Source organism: Sinocyclocheilus grahami, unplaced genomic scaffold (assembly GCF_001515645.1).
Source record: "Sinocyclocheilus grahami isolate Dianchi unplaced genomic scaffold, SAMN03320097.WGS_v1.1 scaffold1040.1, whole genome shotgun sequence".
Classification (NCBI taxonomy): Eukaryota; Metazoa; Chordata; class Actinopteri; order Cypriniformes; family Cyprinidae; genus Sinocyclocheilus; species Sinocyclocheilus grahami.
Genome location: NW_015506219.1, coordinates 336,687 through 350,863, shown reverse-complemented (window position 1 = coordinate 350,863; position 14,177 = coordinate 336,687). Strand labels below are relative to the sequence as shown.

The 14,177-nt window shown below is 38.5% G+C and overlaps 1 protein-coding gene across 1 annotated transcript in view; it reads right to left on the bottom strand.

Moving 5' to 3' along the window:
* LOC107566007 (plastin-3-like) overlaps nt 1-14,177 on the bottom strand; it is a 37,219-nt gene that overhangs the window by 16,395 nt on the left and 6,647 nt on the right. The window contains exons 4-10 of the mRNA XM_016251355.1: nt 12,710-12,839; nt 12,271-12,403; nt 12,092-12,173; nt 11,777-11,942; nt 10,282-10,424; nt 6,956-7,051; nt 3,776-3,992 (exon numbers count right to left, since the gene is read on the bottom strand). Of these exons, the coding sequence (XP_016106841.1) occupies nt 3,776-3,992; nt 6,956-7,051; nt 10,282-10,424; nt 11,777-11,942; nt 12,092-12,173; nt 12,271-12,403; nt 12,710-12,839 (967 nt within the window). The remainder of the gene's footprint in view (nt 1-3,775; nt 3,993-6,955; nt 7,052-10,281; nt 10,425-11,776; nt 11,943-12,091; nt 12,174-12,270; nt 12,404-12,709; nt 12,840-14,177) is intronic.

Sequence of the window (14,177 nt, the reverse complement as noted above, 5' to 3'; positions counted from 1 at the left end):
CCAAATTCCTTGACATGTCTGTGTGTGGTGGCTCTTGATGCCTTGACCCCAGCCTCAGTCCATTCCTTGTGAAGTTCACTCAAATTCTTGAATCGATTTTGCTTGACAATCCTCATAAGGCTGCGGTTATTTCGGTTGGTTGTGCATCTTTTTCTTTCACACTTTTTCCTTCCACTCAACTTTCTGTTAACATGCTTGGATACAGCACTCTGTGAACAGCCCGCTTCTTTGGCAATGAATGTTTGTGGCTCCTTGTGAAGGGTGTCAATGATTGTCTTCTGGACAACTGTCTGATCAGCAGTCTTCCCCATGATTGTGTAGCCTAGTGAACACAACTGAGAGACCATTTTGAAGGCTCAGGAAACCTTTGCAGGTGTTTTGAGTTGATTAGCTGATTGGCATGTCACCATATTCTAATTTGTTGAGATAGTGAATTGGTGGGTTTTTGTTAAATGTGAGCCAAAATCATCACAATTAAAAGAACCAAAGACTTAAACTACTTCAGTCTGTGTGCATTGAATTTATTTAATACACGAGTTTCACAATTTGAGTTCAATTACTGAAATAAATGAACGTTTCCATGACATTCTGATTTATTGAGATGCACCTGTATATAATTATAAAAAATGCATTTTACGGTAGGCAGCTAAGCACACATGATGTGTCATTCCTGTATCATAATTAATGGACAACTGTACCCGTGAAAAGACATCAGCAATCCGGCGCAGTGAAAAGAAAAGAAAAAAAAGGATGAAGCCTGTGCATCACTTTCAGGTACATTCATAATCCTGTTAAACTTTTTTGGTTGTTGACGTTAATAACGTGTTTTAATGTCAGTAATAATTTAACCACCAACAACGCATCTAATATTCTCTTTGCATTTCCATGTTCCCTTATGAAAATTAGCCATAGTTCTACTATGAATAAAACCACAAATCATGGTTATTGTAGCCATGGGTGGTATTACCACAAATTAACCATGGTTTTGTTACTTAAAAATAATAGTTTACAAAGAATTATTCAGATAATATTTTTTGTGGTTGTAAAAACAGTCCTAAGCCAACAACAATATTTAAAATGACTTAAAATGCATTATATAAAAGCAATGAGGTAAAAATGATTGGTTAATAATTACATGGTTTCATTTAATAACACTATTAAAATACATAATATAGGCTAATACAAAATAAAAAATGTATGTACATTACACGTTATTACAAATGCCTATAAAGGGCGCCAAAGGCCTGGTAATTGCTGCTGTTACATTTACAGGATGATCAAGTCCTTTAATATTGACCAAATATTTAATTCAAATATCCACTTAATCTTTAATTTTTGGCCACCTTTTTTGAGATAGAAATGATACAGCCTCTATAATTTCAACAAAAACATGTGGACATAACAACTCTAACAAAAATTAAGCATGATTTTATCGTAGTAAAACTGCTTAGTTTTCTAGATTTCTGAATGCTTGAGACTATAAAATCAATCAGACAACTGTAAAATCATAGCCATAGCTAACTGTCTAGACAGCTACAATTGTAATTTGTAAATAATACAATTTAATTACAATTTATTTATTCACTTTTACATTTTATTAAAGTTCTATTTTGACCCCTATAGTAGGTGTTTTTTTTACATCCATAATATTTGAGGGAGGGGGCACAACAATACAATTCTGCTTAGGGCCCCATTTGGCCAGCAACAGCCCTGCAGAAGAGTCACGATGCGAAAAGTGAGAAGAAAGATCTGAGGGAAGTGATTCAGGGCAAGTGGGCTGAGCACAAAAAAAGAAAGATCTGCCATCTGATGGTTCGACACAGGACCTGAATGTGAGATATGCTTTGATAAACACATATATTAACAGACTAGATATTTTTAAGGTTATAGCTTTCTTCCCAGATATTGGCATCTTTTAAGTTGGAAGCTCCCTCATAGCACCAACTCATGGAAACAAACTAAGGCAAAAACAATGGGGAGTGGTTTTTGCCTTAGTTTGTTTGACGCATCCTTGGGTTGAGTCGAACCCCCTATTAAGTAGGATTTTGAAATTGAGTCCTCTGTTCCCCAAGAAGAGATTTTCTGATCACTAGAACCTAACAGGATGGTTTCTTCACATAAAATTGCAAACCGTTCTTGTTGTAGAGCCCCTGTGGGGTGCTCCTTGTAGAGTCCTAGTAAAGACTGCAGTTCAGTGAGTTCCCTTGAATAGTGATGTCTGTGCTATGGGCGTGAGTCACGACCCTTACCTAGTTTAGGGTCATTATGGAGGGTCCTCTTCTCGAAGAGCTAAGTATGACTTCTTAAAAACCTGTCATACGAAACAAACTCAGAATGTTTTCCTAGTATCGAAAAGAAGGGTTTCATTTGCAACAAGGTTTGGATGCCCTTATTGTTGTGGTAAGTCCAGAGAACAGTTTTGGTTAATACTGAGCTTACTTCCTTTTCCAATCAGGACTTCAGGATTGTCACCCTGATATGAGCTTTGTCAGCTTCCTGAAATTATACCACCTGAAGACAGCAAGATCAGGTGGTAGCAGCTAGCAGTTTTTGATATGCAAGTCTTTAGGGTTGAGTGCAGAGTAGTGCCTCCCACATTCTAAAGAGTCCTTAAACTCCTGCCCACAAAGTTACACATCTCAAGAGCTCAATGAGAAGACAATGAGACACTGCACCTCACTTCAAATCTTTGGACTGCCTAGTCACTTCTTCATCAGACAAAAGAGGATGACACTACTGATGCCCTTTAATACTCACAGTCACACTGGTAGTGATGCCATGGACTGTCGTCAATCAAGAATGTTGTGTTTTGACATGCTTCAGACACCAGTCAAGCTGGAGGCAGTCCCCCATCTCAGACAGTCTTTTTCCCATTCTCAGAGAACAGAAAGGAGAGAAGGAGAGAACATCTCCGGGTTGCCTGTGTCAGGGCCGCTTCATCGTCTTCTTAGAGGACTTATGGGCCGGCTGGGACACGGGGCCGCAGTCCTCTGAGAGGCTCGACGCGACGGCCTCGACGGTGTCTCAGCACGGAACGGAGGCGCTCTTGAGGACGCAGGGCGACGAGCAGAGGTCACCGAATAGGACAACCTGCGAGATGGGAGTGTCGACATCTCTCATCTCAGCTAGGTTGAGCCAAAGATGGCGCTCTTGACATCACCTTCCCGAGGGACTGCGCCATAACTTTCGTCGCCTAGAGGGCGAAGTCAGTCGCCATGCGCAGTTCCTGCATCAATCCCGGGTCGGAACTACTCTCGTGCATCTGTTTGAGTGCCCTGGCTTGGTGGACCTGCAGTATAGCCATGGCATACAGGGCAGATGCAGCTTGGCCCGCAGCACTGTAAGCTTTGGCGGTGAGAGCCGCCGTCAGCCTACAGGCTTTGTCATGAGTCATCCACGAACGCAGCTTCAGCATGTTGGATGCCCAGACACTGAAGACAATGATTGTGTCTGTCGACAGAGGACAGGTAACGACCGCAACCAACAATAACACGGATGGAACGGCATCTTTAAAAAACGCAAGCCATCCGTGATGAGAAACTGCTCTTTTAGTTGAAGCATCCAGGGGAATCGCTGATTCAACAGGGACACTGCTGTTTGTGCCGTCACGCCAACCAGGAACAGCTTCTTTCTTCCAGACAGAACGAAAAGGCTTTGTGGAGAAGAAATCATTCACCCACTCGGCTTTCAAGAAAAAATCTGAAGAGTGGATGCACCTGTCATCTATTTATACCCGTATGCATGGGGAGTGGCTCAGGTATGCAACAAGAACAACAATCATGAGCAAAACACCCACCCTCCAGAAGTCCCCAGTTGATGTCTTGATTCTCGGGTTTGGTCAGCGCTGGGTACTTGTTGAAGAGATTGGCCACAAAGGCCAAGTTGAGTTTAGGGTTGCCAGACACGACGTCAGTAGACGTGACAAACTGTCTGCAGCCCAGCCTGTCTGCCTGCAGCAGCATACACTCGGCTCTCTTCAGGTCATCGTTCTCCTGCAGAACACACACCAGGACAAGCTGAGATCATTGCCAAACACAATTCACTGCATTTAGCTGCTGACAAATTAACTAATCTCTCCCTCTATGCTTTAATGGGACAGATTTGCATAAGCCACAGATGCAAAACAATCTCCTTTTCTATCCCATGGGTCAGTGAGAAAATAAGAGATAGCACAAATCAAATATAAACACTACTATGAGAAATTGCACAGACAATACAAGTACTTGAACATCACTTGAGCCAGATTCATTTGGTAGCTACACAGCCTTCAGAATCAGTTGAACGTGTAATAGTGCAGAACTCAAAATGATGTCGTGTACATTAAGGCTTTGTGCCAAACCCTAGTGAGCCGCCTACCTAGGCTGCATTTTTAGGACTTCCAAATTAAACAATGACAAGAAGACAAGCAATAAGGAGCTGTGTTGCCTCTCTAAAACACTTTTTCCGGCATTGTTTGTTGCTTTAAATATTTTAGAAAGGATGGGTTGTTAGAAAAAATTAAGTGTAAAAATAAACTGTTCAAAAGTTTGGGGTCAGTCGTTTTTTTATAGAAATGAATGCATGCAGTTCTTTTAAAGAATCAAAGAATCTCTGAAAACTATGTATCACTATGCATCCAAAAATATGAAGCAGCACAACTGTTATTTTAATTATTACAGTATTCTAATTTGTTGAGCTAGTGAATTGGTGGGTTTTTGTTAAATGTGAGCCAAAATCATCACAATTAATAGAACCAAAGACTTAAACTACTTCAGTCTGTGTGCACTGAATTTATTTAATACACGAGTTTCACAATTTGAGTTGAATTACTGAAATAAATGAACTTTTCCACGACATTCTAATTTATTGAGATGCACCTGTATATATTTCAACAGTGTATACTGTCAAAAGAATTAAAAAATATCAAGTTTTTTTTTTTTTTTGATGAACCACATAAGTAGAGAACAAAATGAAGCGATTCACCAGTTTGAAACAGAATGCAAGACATGGAGGTTCAAGCATTGAAAGGAAACGTCTCAGGTTACTTATGTAACCATGGTTCCCTGAGTAGGGAACGAGACACTGCGCCCTCTAGGGGTCGCTATGGGGAACGCCTCGTCGTGACCCGTGTCTGAAGCATACATAAATGTGAGCCAAAATCATCACAATTAATAGATCCAAAGACTTAAACTACTTCAGTCTGTGTGCACTGAATTTATTTAATACACGAGTTTCACAATTTGAGTTGAATTACTGAAATAAATGAACTTTTCCACGACATTCTAATTTATTGAGATGCACCTGTATATATTTCAACAGTGTATACTGTCAAAAGAATTAAAAAATATCAAGTTTTTTTTTTTTTTGATGAACCACATAAGTAGAGAACAAAATGAAGCGATTCACCAGTTTGAAACAGAATGCAAGACATGGAGGTTCAAGCACTACCTAGGCTGCATTTTTAGGACTTCCAAATTAAACAATGACAAGAAGACAAGCAATAAGGAGCTGTGTTGCCTCTCTAAAACACTTTTTCCGGCATTGTTTGTTGCTTTAAATATTTTAGAAAGGATGGGTTGTTAGAAAAAATAAAGTGTAAAAATAAACTGTTCAAAAGTTTGGGGTCAGTCGTTTTTTTATAGAAATGAATGCATGCAGTTCTTTTAAAGAATCAAAGAATCTCTGAAAACTATGTATCACTATGTATCCAAAAATATGAAGCAGCACAACAGTTATTTTAATTATTACAGTATTCTAATTTGTTGAGATAGTGAATTGGTGGGTTTTTGTTAAATGTGAGCCAAAATCATCACAATTAATAGAACCAAAGACTTAAACTACTTCAGTCTGTGTGCACTGAATTTATTTAATACACGAGTTTCACAATTTGAGTTGAATTACTGAAATAAATGAACTTTTCCACGACATTCTAATTTATTGAGATGCACCTGTATATATTTCAACAGTGTATACTGTCAAAAGAATTTAAAAATATCAAGTTTTTTTTTTTTGATGAACCACATAAGTAGAGAACAAAATGAAGCGATTCACCAGTTTGAAACAGAATGCAAGACATGGAGGTTCAAGCATTGAAAGGAAACATTATTTGTGGTGTGACTGCACACACTAACACAACACGACGGCAGCGGAAAGCTGAAACAGTGGGTAATGTAGATGATGAAATGACCCTGACTGTGTCCCAGTGCTACAGCAGCTGCTGGCGAACCACAGCACACAGTCAATAACAGCTGCTCTGGCCAGCGTGTGGGGTTAAATACTCTCACATGAGTCACCCAGAGCTCAAACATCAGACCTCTGTCTGTTTAGACGCTGCTGGGTAATGGGCAACGTTGTTATTGTCCCGAACCAAACCAGTGAATGACTTGAATCATGGCGTACTGGGGGTGGAATGTGGCATCCACAGTGTTGTGACTGCCAGGGGCCACAGACTGGAACACAATGTGCAATAAACAGTGGCTTTTTGCTGAGTTCCTACTGGAATTCACTATTGTCAGAAACACATAAAGAAAACACATCCTGCTTAGAATTTGCAGTTCTTAATTTTGGCATTGATTATGAAAATCAATCCCAGGTTTGCATACACTTTCACCCTCTCATGCCAAGTTTAGACCCTCAGAGAAACACTTGTGTTTGAACTGCTGATGCTTGACAACTGCTCTCCAAAAAGCAGGAAGCTTGAGGCTTTCAGGAAGTCCCTAGTGTGTCTCATCACACATCTCAGATGAACTGCCTCCGTCCTGACTTACAATGAGCTGCTACAGGGACTGAAGCTTTGATATTCGGATACAAACCTTCCTCCTCTACTGAGAGCAGCTCACTACTGTGAATGCATTAAAAGACCTTAGATATTGTGAAGCTGAACTTATATTTCTGGTCTCACATTTTTGGGCTGGTTTATGACACAGAAACACATAGTGAATGATGTGCATTTTAAAAGTGTATTGTTTGAACTCACGCTGAAGCCTGACATGTCAATGTCAATACGATCTTCACCCTCCTTTTGACCTTTCGGCGCGATCTGGTTGAGCAGGTGGAAATAAGCCCTAGAGTCCTGCAAGAGCGAGAAGAGAAAAAAAATATTTAAATGAACGTAGTGTAATGCTGCCTTCAAGTCCTGTCTGTAGGATTGTATTTATGAGCTGAAAGCACATGAACGCCATAGTGGCATAATTACTAGAGACAGAACCTATTATGCCACTGCATGCAACAGAAAACAATGTTTACTTATTTTTATGTTAAAAGCTGAAATGAAACATTTATTGATTGTCAGAGACTTCAAACTCATCAAGTTTCAGTCATTAAAAAATGACGTCAATCTCTACAAAATACTTGTGGGATTTTCTTTGAGCCCAGACTTACTGAAATTTGACAATATGTTAAAAGAAAGGTTTGCATATGTGCCTTTTGTTAAGTATCATATTAGATACAGGAATTTATAGCTCATATGCAGTGATAATATGGAGCTCACACTCAAGGAGGATAATCCCTTTCATTGTAGACCTAAACTGAGCAAAAATATGCAATTTGTTGCAGATGAAATGCTGTTAGCTTGTAATGTATATCTATAAAACAGTATAGCAGACTACTTATATGAAATGCATATAAACATGTGTTTTCACTGTTTATGACAGAAGGCATGTAGTAGATTGTGTGCCACATGTTTTTCAGCAAAGTTTTGATCATTTAGAGGCATTAGATATTTGTGTATCAAATATGATAAAGCAAGCTTAATGTGGTTAAAGAATCATTTCATAAGGTGCTATTAATCATATTTAGGTTTTCATTGTGAATATTGCTTGTACAATTTAGTTTCTATGCATTTTTGAGCTGTTGTTAAATAATAATTATAAGGCTTGCCAAAAATACTATGAGGCAACAGGCTTTTGCAACTACAGTACTATAACGGTCCAATGCATCCATTTTATTTTGACCAAAATAACAATGGACTTGAAGGCAGCAGAATACATTTACATTGTGAATTATATTTAGATGAGACACAATCCAGAGAGATTTGTGAAAATGTCAGAAACACACAATCATGCATGAATTCCTGAGAACATGAATGTGGTAGATTTGAATGAATGAACAAACCAAACAACAACAAAAATGCATACTGTAACCGATCTACAGTACATTTGGAAAAGTACCTTTACACAGTTTGAAAAATCTGTTAACTGCAGCATAGAGAGAGATAGAGACAGATATTAGTTAAATCATTCAGTAGAGATCAGTCTTTTATCACCAAACCCCTTTTTTGAGAACAATTAAGAGTTAAGAGAGCAATCACGTAACAGCTCAGGTCACATATCTTTTATTAGATACTAAATGACCCCTCGCATGTTTTACAAAATTCATGGTATGCCAGAGCATTTGAAAGTCAAAGTAACTGCCCTTTCACTCTGGGGAACTGCCTTTATGAAACAGAAAATGGAGTTAGCTGTTATGTAAATTCTAATTTGGATAAATTTGGCAACATGACTCCACTCATTTGAGGCTGAGAATTATTTCACCCTTAAAGGAAAGCTAAAGTAAATCTGTCATCTAACCATTAGTTTTTCAAGAGATTTAAAAAGCGCAAAAAACGTCTACGTAAACCTTTCCATTTGACATTTACACGTTTTATGTTATTCCATTTTTATTTTTTTTTGCAGGTACATGTAATTTAATATACTGTAGTAGTATAGCATATCATTTAAAGTCTCTCTTAAACTACATGTACATGGAAAAACTCCCTTTCACAATGCTAGGGTGTTGATATGCTGATGTTGTGGTGTTCTGAAGTCAAAAGAGTCCACCCACTACCAAGTCCCTATAATATGGTGTGCTCTTTATATAACTCTGGATTTGAATAGAAAGATAATAGAACGCCTCTTCTCAATAAGCCATGCTCCTCTGCTCTGCACATTTTGTGGCTGCGACTGAAAGCTTGATGACTCGCTGCCATATCAGGCAATAATTTTGCAGGCTGCGTTTGTGCACGTACGTAGCTACCTCATGAAACTGATTTCAGATGGGCGTCTGAGGACGTGTAATAGTTTAATGAGCTACAACAAAATTACTGCAATACTAATTTCTTGCTAGAAATGACATCAAAAGTGGATAAAGTTTGTCAAAAACCTACATTTACACAAACTGACCAACAACAGCAACTTTCAGACGCCATCTTTATTTTTAGCTCAACTGTCACAGAATCAAACACACAGGATTGTGGGATATCAAAGGCAGCGAAGGATACATCTTTGCTGCCGTCAAAAATCGATCAGATAAAGGCATCTCAGGAGACAGGAAGTGAAACTAACATTAGATTAGGATGTGCCTTGATACCTTTCTACCTTGGAATGCATCTTTAAAGGCAGCATTTTTCAGCTTTCAGATACAGTCCACATGTCTTCCTTTTCTAACACACCTGATTCTGATCATCATTAAGGAACCATGAGGCTCCATGAGATCAACTGGTCTCCGGGACCAGAGTTAAGAACCACTGCTGTTTAATACAAACACTAACTTTAAGTATGAGCAACACTAACAGTGATTGCCTTAATGCACAACACTAAAAACAACTTTATCTGTGACTACTTAACCACTATTGCACTGATTGGCAAATATTATTCAAAACAACAGGACTGTAACAGAAATATTCACAAAAATTTGACCATGAAACTATTTATGATGCTTACAATACATAATATGGTTAGTAAAGTCAAGTCATGACATTTTAGTCTTTCCTTTATAGCGAACATGGCATCAACACTGATGTGCACATAATTTTAAGGGAAAATATTTGAAATTCATATTTTTTATGAACTTTTTTTTTCTGGAATACATCACAGTAAGAACTTAGAATGCAGTTTTCAGGTTGTCTGTAGAAAAGATATCTGACAACTGGTTTCCTCTTGTTTTGTCAGGAGCTCCAATTTCAGTTACATGTGTTACAACAGAGACATTATGAACATTATCATCCATTACATGATAATAATACATCTGCACAGACTAATATGTTACTTCAATAAGCAGGAAATCAATTGTATATCAATTATCTTGATAAAAGAATAAAAGCCCTCATATGAGAGTGGTACTATGCATTTAAAACTTCACTATAGGATCTCAAACCAACAGTTTTCATTTCTTACAACTAAATGAATGTAAAAGATACGCTGGACTACCACTACAATGCTCATGCTTAATATCCTCATGAAAACATTAGTAGAGACAGAGATCTGATCATTTATTAGCATGCAGACACACAATCAGAGCACAGTAAACAAACACATTAAGACTGACCTTAATGTCATGGCTGAAGTTGTTGATCTTGCTCCAGCCGGCATTCTCCAGGTGGAAGTTGGCCCAGCGAAGCAACAGTTCCTCTGGAGACAGTTTCATCAGGTCCTCTAGTGTCTCTCCATCCCTCAACAGTGCTGCCAGAGCTGAAACAAGACCATGTGTATCAGTTAACCAGAATGCTGCGAAGCCCATGATTTAAAGGTGTATTCACTTTTGCCAAACAGTTACATACAGGATTTTCGCTGAACAGTGAACACTGATAATTTCTCAATTCCTGTTGTGCTTCAGAAAGCCAATTCACTTAATTTCAAACTGACCAGGCTCTTTCCAAAACCTCAAAGTGCACTACAACTCATTTGCTATGTTAAACATCTATGTCAGAGGTTCATCTAATGTTTACTGTAGTGTCTATACTTTTCCCACCACATTCAAGTAGGCAAAGGTAAACCCACGATTAAAAACTGTACACTAGCAGAAAATGACAGACCAGCTTCAGTTTTCTTGTAAAAAATGAATAATATATTGTTCATATATTTTTTCAACCAGGTGTTTTTCCCTTTCACAGATCAAACAAACCATTGGAGTACCTCAAGGTTCGGTGTTGGGTCCCTTTTCCTTTTTATAATTTACACAATGTTGCTGGTACCTACCGTCCAGTCACATGGATTTTCCTGCTACTGCTACACTAAGGAAATAAAGATCTACTAGGTACTTGCATGTATCTCAGCTTGGCTGGCAAACTTTGGCTTGGATGAAGGAACACCCCCCTAGCTATACACTAATCACTGTTTAGCAAGGCCCATTAATAACAACACCATTTTAGACTAGATTACTGCTATGTCCTTCTAGCTATTCTCCCTGCTTATGCACACAAACCTCTGCAAATGATCCAGAACACAGCAACATGTTTATGGATTTTTAACTAAATGAGAACCCAGAAGACAGCGCATTTGTCTCACTTTTACTGAAGGTTGTTGCCTGCAGTTCAAGGCACTGACGCTTGTATACAGAACCATCACTGGATCTAAAAATGTCAAGCCAAGGCAATTATATTATTTGTTTATAATTTGTCATCCCAGTCCTGCTTTGTGACTAATCATTTCTGGCAGTCTGTCGGATGAAAATCAATTTTATGTAATAATATAAATGTTTATTGATCCTTTCAGAATGATTCTCATTCATTATAAACAAGGTTCGTCTAAGGCTAGACAACTCTCTCTACAGAACTGTTAAGGCACAGATACTCTTGGACAGGTCTAAACTCCCTTAAGTTCAATTTGGGAGAAAACGAACTGTTCAGTCCAGTAATGAGGTCAGATATAAGAGTTCAAGTCTGCCACAACAGTCAGTTCAGTCAGTTGGGTTAACATTTAACTTCTTTAAAAGAGACGGTTTATCTGTTTGTCAGGATTCCTGGACGTTGTCATCAGCCGTGACAATGCCAGCTCTATTTGGACTAGACGTGCAACCGTGTTTGTGCAACAGAGACACATACCCTCATTTCTGCTCAGCTCAATGTCAGCAAACAGACCAATTTTGATGATCTGCCACAGCAGGCCCAAAACCAAATGAGGTTTGCCTTCTCGAAGGTCCAGAGCCCCGATGTTGACCACATGACAGCCAATGGCAGAGGCCGAGTTAAGAGCCAGGTTAAGATTCTCCTGCAAGACAGAAGCAATGATGTCTGTTAGGCTCAAACCTCTCTCCAACATATATGTGCTTTAATACATTGGGTGAAAAAATTGATTAAAACCATGGAAGTGTTCCAGAGTCATATTTTTAAAAAATAATCTTAAAAACAGAACCAAACCTGTATTGTGAATGCTGTAACTTTCTTCTTGTTGATGGTCCTCTCATCAATAGTATCAGGTACTGACAGGTTGATCATTTTACTAAAAGAAAGCAAAGGCACATGCATTTAGGTGGTTTCTTAAACAATATAAAATACTAAAACCACAGACAAGATGTTAAGGAGTGTGTCTGACTTACCACAGCACAATACCGTCTCCTACAGCCTTGAAGAGGTCATCTGTATTGGGATTCATGGGCAACACATGTTTACAGTCAGGGTCTTGTTCCAGTGCTGTGTTGATCCAGTTCGCGAAAGCAAACCTCTCCTCCTCTGGACGAGGACACAGAGAACAAGATCACATTACAAACAAAACGAAAAACAAAAGGACAGTACATACTATAAAGTATGTTATGGGATTTTGGACCTGGTATTACCATATCATTGTTTGAAGTGCCTTGCAGTAGCATGTAGATATCAAGACACGAATATGGCAAATCCACACAAAGACACATTATTACCATCTGAAACCATTACTTTTCCTTGTACACTCCAAGCCAGTGGGAGGTGTGGTGCAATGTAATTAAATAAAAAGGAAGCAGTGTTTTGTTTGATCCAGTGAAAGCAGAGGCGTTTTACCTGAGAAGGAGTGCTGTGTGCCCGCACTGGAGAGCTCAGATGTGCCTCCGATAGCCAAGATACCCTCTTTCCTGTTGATGGCCTTCCGGAAGCTCTTTGCTATGTCACTGCTCTTCAGCTCTTGAAAGATCTTTGCAGACACAAGGGACCATGATATTAATGATAAAATAATTCTCAAATGCTCAGACACATGATATAGTAACTGTACAGCACCCAAAGATGCAACTGTTAGCTAACTATTTACTTAGTTTACTCGTCTGAAACTACTTTGCTTAATAAAACAACAAAAATAATATAAAACGTTCTCCTTGATATTTTTAATAAGATACACTTTATTTTGATAGTCCACTTTAGACATTCTGCTAACTACTGTATAAGTAGCTTTGCAACTTCTCTACGTCTCAACTAACTCTCATTAATTTGCAACTACATGTCAACTAACTCTCATTAGAGTATTATTTGACTGTTAGGTTAGGGTTAGACTTAGTATAATAAGATGACATGTATTTGCAAAGCTATTTATGGTCAAAAGAATGTCTGTTGTGGGACCATCAAAATAAAATGAAACAATAATAAAATAAACCTTTTATTATGTCAAATCTGTTCCTTGACGCCATACTATATTGTGAATATAGTCACTGCACAATGTGTCTGATAGCACATTTTAGCATGGGACTTTAGCATTGACTCGTGTACCTTATTGCTTAAATACAACCGACTCACACATGAAGAAAATATGTATTACTAATTTAAAAATACGCAAATGCACATGTGGTCAAACACACACAAGGTCTTTGAAACTAAACAGATGTACATATTTTCTGACATGTGGCATGTGTGGGTAATTAAAGCATGACTGTCAGTGCCAAGTGGAACATCTAGTGAACGGAGGCCGCTAGCAGCTGCTCCTCGCAGCAGTGCAAACAAACCCAGGGTTGTTCAACAGGATGACACTCTATTTACAGGAAGCATCAACAGTCTCAATGAAACTGAATTGTTATCAACAATTACTGACTGCAAAAATGCTATAGACCAGAATCTATAGATATGTCTTAGGTCTCTCCATTAAATGTACATTACTGGTCAAACGTTTGGAATAATTACGATTTTTTTTAAAGGGGTCATATGATGCGATTTCAAGTTTTCCTTTCTCTTTGGAGTGTTACAAGCTGATTGTGCATAGATAAGTTCCCTGAAGTTGCAAAGACTAAAGTCTCAAAACCAAAGAGATATTCTTTATCAAAGTTAAGACACTGCTCGTTCTAACACGCCCCCACATATCTAGGTCACTATGTGGGAATATTTGCATAATGCGCACAAATGTGCACGCAAAGAAAGAAGGCGTGGTTTCAGTAACCGCAGTTAGTGTTGAAGCAGCATGTCAGGGAGACGCTGTGTGTTTCTAGGCGAAAGCAAAAGCACTTTATTTGGCCTTCCGAAAGTAGATGCATTTAGGAATCTTTAAGAT